This window comes from Pecten maximus, chromosome 7, assembly GCF_902652985.1.
Source record: "Pecten maximus chromosome 7, xPecMax1.1, whole genome shotgun sequence".
Lineage (NCBI taxonomy): Eukaryota > Metazoa > Mollusca > Bivalvia > Pectinida > Pectinidae > Pecten > Pecten maximus.
Genome location: NC_047021.1, coordinates 39620556 through 39628878, shown reverse-complemented (window position 1 = coordinate 39628878; position 8323 = coordinate 39620556). Strand labels below are relative to the sequence as shown.

General features: G+C 39.3%; 1 protein-coding gene across 1 annotated transcript; it reads left to right on the top strand.

Annotated features, from left to right (window-relative positions):
• Positions 1–1434: 1434 nt before the first annotated feature.
• Positions 1435–3474, top strand: LOC117331215 (zinc finger MYM-type protein 1-like). Its single transcript, XM_033889812.1, has one exon. It carries the CDS (start codon positions 1435–1437, stop codon positions 3472–3474), a length of 2040 nt encoding a protein of 679 aa, XP_033745703.1.
• Positions 3475–8323: the final 4849 nt, after the last annotated feature.

Below are 8323 nucleotides of genomic sequence, written 5' to 3'. Positions count from 1 at the left end.
AAATGCACCGGGTAATCTAAGAAATCATAGTACGAAAGGAATGTTATGATACGTGGATATTCTACATGTATGTTTGTCTGGGCTCCGTGAGTGTTGTCATTTTAACACTAGTATTGTAACATGTTTGATGTGAATATTAAATTCATTTGACAATCGCATATACCGAAGTGGAGAGATACATGTATATCAGGTGTTGACGTACAAGTAGATTGCCACCCCTGCATGAACAAGCAGGATTCATGGTTTATAATCACATGTGTCAGTTTAATATTTTATAACCAACCAAATTTTGCATTGTTTTTAGATATAAGATTCAAATCGGCATGTTTCTGGCCATGAATGCTATCATAATATGAATGTATGCAAACAACATGCAAACAAAAAAGGGAAAACGATTAAAAACGATTCAACTGGGATTGTACAGGTACTAAAGAAACATCGTACACGTATATAAATTATAATCGCCAGGCCGATGTTCGATGTACGTTTAGTAATACATTCACAATTATAAACAAATTTAAGATGTGCTCTTTGACATTACATTGACACCTACAGCGCATAAAGAACACGACACTTGCTGTGCGGGTTTTTTGCAAATCTGTACCAGACTGTACCGTTACGAATCCGCTGTATATAATGGAACGCGCCATACCAGCGGAACCGAATCGAAATATTGTACGTTCTTTTTCTAAGGCTTACCAATTGGATCCAATATAACGGAACTTCGAATCTGAATTGTCCCTTTAAATTAGGGCTGTTACGAGTACCCGAGTACCCGGGTTGGAGAAGTAACCGGGTCCGAAAATGTGTACCCGGGACGGGGTACCTGTCAAAATAGGAAAAATGTTGTCACACGACTGTGTCGATGTAAAACTTCTATTAAAGTAGTACAAAATCCCACTCATTATATCAGCTTGTTAGATATTGTGTTTTTCTAATTAATACAGCTATAAAATTGTCGACTGGTGCATAAAAATTGATACCACAATATCGTTCTTGAAGCATACTCCACTCAATGCCTTGACTCTCCCTCGGTAAGCCTGTCACCCCACACAACAAACAAGTTAAACGTAAAGAAAGCTAACTTACAACTATATGATTTATGTTTGTCGAGTACCCGGGTACGGGTGGGGTACTAAAATTCGGGTACCATGGGCCAAAATTCAGTACCTGTGACAGCCCTACTTTAAATTGCCGATGAAACAATTTACAATTTTTGCTAGGTTAATAAGAAAAATATCACGTTTTTATATTTGAAGCATAGCTTTCATCGGCGTCGCCATCTTAGGAGAAACTATTTGAGATCCGATTGTGTTCCATTAGACGGTGCCACCAATGTAGTATTACTGGTACGAATTCGCAGAAGGAACGCATGGTCTGTCTTTCTAAATCATTTCATATCCCAGTGAAACGAAAGTGTGTTTCTTTTCCAGAATGGAGTACGGTGTTCGTAGACAGTTCAACGTGGATTGGTTGAAAAATTATAATTGGCTTCGGTATTCAGTGTCCGAAGACTCAGTATACTGTGCACCATGCTTCCTGTTTGGCTCTCGCAATGTCGACGCAAGAGAGAAAACGTTAGTATCAACTGCCGTGACGAAATGGTCAAATTTGGGGAAATACATCAAAAGGCATATCATAAGTAAATGTCATGACGGAGCCTGTAACAGTGCAGATCAGTTCATGAGAATCCATAATGGTAAAGAACCTAGTGTTCTCAGTCAGCTGGATAGCGGTCATGCTGCTCTTGTCAAGAGGAATCGACATTCCCTTCAAGCCATTATTGAAGTCATCATGCTTTGCGGCAGACAGAATATATCCCTCAGGAGCCACGATGACGAAAACAGTAATTTTATGGTGCTCTTGAAAGATCGTGCAGTAAGGGATCCTATTTTGAAGGCACATTTAGAGAGCATATCTTCACCCAAATACACATCCCCGGCAATACAAAATGAAATAATAGGACTGTGTGAACAGGCTATTCGCGAACACATAGTTGAAAAGTGCAACAACGCTGTGTGCTATTCTTTTCTAGCCGACGAAGCAACAGATGCTTCTACAATGGAACAGATCGCCATGGTGGTGCGCTTTTATTCCGAGTCTGATAAGATGGTACGAGAGGATTTCATCGGTTTTGTCACAGCAGAATCAACAACTGGCGAGGCACTTGCGACGAAATTCATTGACGGACAAAGGAATGCTGGATTGAACATTCATAAAATGAGGGGACAGGGATACGATGGGGCTAGTAATATGTCAGGGCGTCACAGGGGTGTCCAGGCTAGGATTAAGGAGGTAGTTCCCGAAGCCATATACATCCACTGTAAAGCACACTCGTTGAATCTGGCAATTGTACATGCATGTAGGGAAGTTCTCGTGCGGAATATGTTTGATACTGTCCAGCAAATTGGCTTTTCTTTCAATTATTCAGCGAAGAGGCTTTTGGCATTCCAAGAAACTCTGCAAAACGATGCCGTAGCTAAAGAGGAGATGGCAAAGCGCACCAAACTCCAAAACTTGTGCGAAACCAGATGGGCCAGTAGAGCGGACGCGCTATACACCTTCAAGTCAGCCTTCTCGACAATCGTTGATTCGTTGGAAGTACTTGAGCACGAGGGCGACTCAAAAGCCAGAAGCTACCGCTGTAGTATCCTAAAATTCGACTTCATCATCTCGCTAGTAGCCGTCGAGTTTGTTATCCAAAGCATTCTACCACTCAACAAATTGTTGCAAGGCAAAGAGTGCGATCTGGTGGAAGCCTCGAAGGAAGCCAGCGTGTTGATTGCACAGCTTAGGGCAGAGCGCATGGATGATGATGTTTGGGACGCCCTATACCAAAAGGCAATTGACCTCGCCAGTCCACATGACGTTCGTCCGTCACGACCGCGAATCGGCGGCAGACAAGAACACAGACCTAACCAACCTGCGGAGACAGTCTCTGAGTATTGGAAACGGGCGTTATACATACCATTTATGGATCATCTGACCATGGAATTGCAAGATCGCCTGCTGTCAGCAAATTATCGGTTCCTCGCACAATATCTCATACCGAGCTTACTGGGACAGTTGACAGCAGGACACGTAGATGAGATCTACGAGGGGTATAAGACTGACCTAAGCGGTGACAGGGAATTGTTTCGTAGAGAGATCTCACGATGGAGAACAAAGTGGTCCGTAGCAGATGATCCCAAACCCGTCGACCTTCTCACCACAATCTTGGCAACAAACCGCGAGTTATACCCAGACATTTTCACATGCTTGGTCATTCTGCTGACGATGCCCGTATCAACTGCTTCGGCAGAAAGATCCTTTAGTGTGATGCGGCGCGTGAAAACGTACCTCAGGTCGACAATGTCGACTACCCGCCTCTCTGGACTAGCCATGTTGCATTCGTACAGACATATGCAATTGGATATCGAAGATATTCTCGATAAGTTTGCTGGGAAAAAAGGCCGGACAATGGATTTTTTTTAAAGATAACTCCTTGTCGCAGAAATAGATCAAACCAGTACATAGACTGTACAGAAAAGTGAAAATAATGTTGTAAAGTCCATTACATCGACGCGAACTATCAGACAGTTTCATATGTAATTCAAATATACAGTCGGAATTATTTCGGAGCACAATCTTTAAAAAAACACCAGTAAATAAATAAAGAGATGATGAATCTTTTGAAGAGAGGTGCAACTTTTGGCATTGTATCAAATATACTATATATCAGCTTATTCCTGTTTTCAGTCGAGTGATGTTTTGTCAAAGCGAAGTGTTTTACAATAAAATATAAGTGGATGGTATTCCAGACTTATAATGTAAACTAGAGCGTCAATAATAGAATTAATTACATGTTAAAATACATCTGTGAAATAAAGCAAATTACTCTCTGGAAAGCTTCCTTAATGATCACAAAGTTGCTATAATGATTTTCCGTTTAGTTTATTAATGGTTTACAAACTGTAGAGAGCTACGGTAGTGTTCAATAGGATCAGGAACGAAACACACACAAAAAAACGAGGAGTTCCGGATGGTTCCAAAGATGAGAATGAACAACCTGAAATGGATCACATCAACCAAATTAAATTTGTTCAATTTACGGAATCTTTGGTGTTTATTTACTATCGTCTATGGAGCGCTGTTGAATATCTCAGCTATCGACATCCGATTCCTCTACCGAATTATTCACCGACCAGCATCATCAGGATTTTGGACTACGTACTCAGCCCCATCTCGTTTTGAACAATCTGTTTCCCTAAGAACCTTTGGGTAACACCTCAGTCCTGTTTAAGTTTCGAACCGGTTCTGAAAATTTCCCATTTGTTTCATAAATTTGTTTCAAACAAGGTTTTACCTGGAACCGGTTTATCTAAGTTACTGGTATACTAAAAACAGTAATTTGGTGACAGTGCGAGCGCCATTGACACGAGCCGATTTTTTTTGGAGTCTGCGAGGGGTCTGGGGGCCGCAAAGGCATTTTTAAGGCTAGGCAGTAGGTCTCTATTCTTGAGTTTAAAACGATTGTTACATTTGCACTAAACAGAAATTATTGTGACACTGCTTAGGTGATTGTTTTCAGTCCCCGAGGTTTTTATCGTAACCTGCTTGCTACGTTTGATTAGAGTATTCTCATGTACTTAATATTCTTTTGAAGACAACTGTATATAAGAAAAGGGAATCTTTTCTTGTGTAGGTCAACGTACAAAAATAACAAAACAGCAATTTTACCGCTATCACACGATAAGATTACCCCTGAAGAAGTCAGAGAGAGTAGAAATTCCTAGCGGCAAAGTCTTGTTTTTTATTATTATATATATACATATGAAGCATTCCAAAATCTATTTTTTGTAACAGTGAAATTAGCTTAATGGACTTTAAATTGTGAAATTTCAGAAATTCTCCCTAAACGAAAGTGCTTTGTTTATATATATATATATTTTATATATATATATAAAAGGGTCACCCGCATTGCCCAGGGCACTTACTATGTTTTATGATCTGGTTTCCAGGCTTACAGAGATTACCTGACAGGATATGATTACCATACGTGACGAGTTTATATTTCACCACGTAGTTGGTTGAACGTCTACCGTTTCAGCTACAGATATGTTGTCAGATATGAAATATATTTCTTAAGACGTAAACGGATTCGACCAATGATTTCAAGAAATGTTCTTCACTAAAATAAGAATTCAGTCTTTGTTGCCTGAAACATGGCGGTAAGTATACTCTCTACATTTTAAAGGACCTATATACGGATCTAACAAATTGCATTGTGTTATTATTTTGCATTTGATATAACAAATACATGTTTGTAACAGGGTCTTTGGAAACATTTTTTTGAAGTTTATCAGTATTAACGCAATCTTACCAAACTGATACGAGTACAAACGCCGCTCTTTTATGTTCTACTGCGGAATGCAGCGGAAATAGAAATTGTCTGGTTTTGTATAGCACAGCCAGAGTTGAGTGTCTTAACCGTGACGTGTCCGTGACTATGCACGGACTACTATTGTAGGACATAATGTTGTCAGCATCGTGTAATTTCATCATTGTAAATCATTTTGCCATTGCTATTCATCTTTTGCTTTGCGTTTTTTTCTGTTTCTAATCTATGAAAATCACTTACACTAAAATATTTATGCTATTTTTCTGAACAACACAGACAAAAAAATATTAGCATGCTTGAAATCTCCATAAGCAAAATAAAAGTATGTTGTTCTACCCATGTCATCGCAACGATGGCTCTTACGGCGATCAAACAATGCTTTGTTCAACGATGAGTCGAGATTTTGTTTGATGTACAATGATGGGAGGCAGTGAGTATGGCGACGACGGAATGCGCGCGAAGCAGACTGCTGTGTAGCCCAGTGTGACAGATTTGGTAGTGTGATGACCATGGGCGGCATATCTTGTGAAAATTGAACCAGATTAATCACTGTCAATGGTAATTTAAATGTAGTTCCTTTACGGGATGAAATTTTAGCTCCCGTCGCCGATCAGTCTTACGGAGTCAAGGAGCTGAGTAATGCCACATCCAACACAAGACAAGGACGTTCTTTCAGCAGAACAATATCGAAGCTTTGGATTTGCCTTTCGAAATCATCCGAAATGAACCCACTAGAGCGAATCTGGGACGTTCTTTGGAATGGCTCACACAATCCGACGATATACGAGCGGCTCCATGCGCCGGCGATGTAATGATGTTGTCCTAGCCATTGGTGGCCACACACGGCACTAATTCCATTCTTGAGACGTGTCACACAACATAGTTGAACCATAACATACTCTGGTCGTTATTCAAGCGTCCGTTAACAGATATCCTATCTCAATATTTGACCCCTAACTATTTTTTTCCACTGGTGTATTATAAAAAAGAAGATCAATGCAAGATATATTCTGACGTCAACAAAAAAACAAATGTATATCCTCGCTACGTTTTGTAGAATAGGAAAAATTAACATAAACATTGTTGAAAAAGTCTGTTAGTATGTTGAACTCAGAAATTGATTGAAAAGTAGACACTTACTGTTGATTTGGACCTTCTACAACAGCAGGTGAAGAGACACACCAAGAGACATTTGATCGTCACATTCCTTCATATCCCATCTCATATCTATGCGTTACATGAAAAAGTCCGAAACAATTCCTGATCAAGAAAATTTATAATACTAGTTCCGTTTACAACATGCTTGTGTTTTAAACCCGGGAACATTCCATTACACCTAACTCTATATGTTGAAATGGATGTAATCACGTCCCAATAAACATTCTGCATAATTTGTTAAACCACAGGGCTAGCAATGATTTTGTGTCATCAGAATAAAAAATAACCAGAAAAAACCTAAGAGCAACAAGCATACATGTTTTAGTTAGGAAAGCTTCCTTCAATTCTGTACTACTCCCCTATGGAACATTTGAAGGAATTTTCTGAAGCCAAGAAAGGATTATGAAACTGCTCCAAGAACACCTAATCATACTTTGGCAAGTGTCACCGTGAAAATGTATAATTTTCACTCGTTTTTTCGATTTTGCGTACAATTATGCTGTTGTGTTTGTATTCTCTGTTGTTTTGCTTGGCATGGATCAATAAGATTCATATATCATATGATATATTAACAGTCGCATAATCCTATCACTGTGAGCAGGAAGCATATACGATATTAAATAATTTCATCATTCTGAAATTGAAAGTGATAATATGTTTTGTTGGTACAGCTCTAGTTACAAAACTGTAAGAGCAATATTGGCGATACAGCCTCTCATATATTTATGTTCATTATGAAGTTTTGTTTTACGCCGTTCAATATATAGTTTACCAAAATGAATGCATAGTTTCATGGCATATTGTTGTCTCTACCATATTCACAACAGATGATTGTGTTTTTCAGGTATGTACATGCATTTGCGGCATTAAGTATACTGGTAGTTCTGTATAGTTTATGGACTTACAACAACGCCCCAGCTGGAACGGTCCCTGTACTTGTGCGAGAAAAACCTCGTAGGATACATTTCCCTGGAAATGGAGAGTCTTCGTACGGAAAATACGTATTCCCTAACATAAATCGACAGGGATACTCGTCATCTGAAATGAGCATCAACGTAAGCAGACACGCGAACTCTTCATTCCCAACTCTCACCGATAAAAAGGAATTTTCAATTGAGAGCCAATATACTAGTATTCAAAATGGTAGCCCTGTTCGTCACATAGCCCTCATGAAGATACACAAGGCTGCAAGTTCAACGATGGCGAATATATTACTTCGTTACGGCTATGCAAATGATCTCGTGTTTGCTCTGCCTAGATGTTATGGTTCAGGTGGACCTTCACTGACACCAGAATACTTCTTCCCTCCACATGACAACAAGAAGTACTATGATATAACCTGTGGACATGTCCCTTACAACAGATCAGAATTCAGTAAAGTGTTACATAACGATACTATTTACATAGGAACTGTGAGAGAACCATTCAGCCAATTTCAATCATTTGTAAGATTTTATCATCCAAGAAATATTCTTAACACTCCAGGGCCAAATCCAGTGTTGGCATATTTGTCTGATGAGAGAAAACACGTGACGTCCCGAGGTTATTTCCCTATACCTGGCAATGTTTCGCACGAGTTTAATATGATGGCGAACGAGTTTGGATTTCCTCAGGAATTGTTTTTCAATGCCGATGAATATAAAACAAAGCAATATTTACGTAAACTTGATAAGGAGATGGATCTCGTGTTAGTAGTGGAGTATTTTGATGAATCCCTCATCCTGATGCGACGCATTTTAAACTGGGATCTTAGATATATTTTGTATGTTGGCATCAATTCTAATA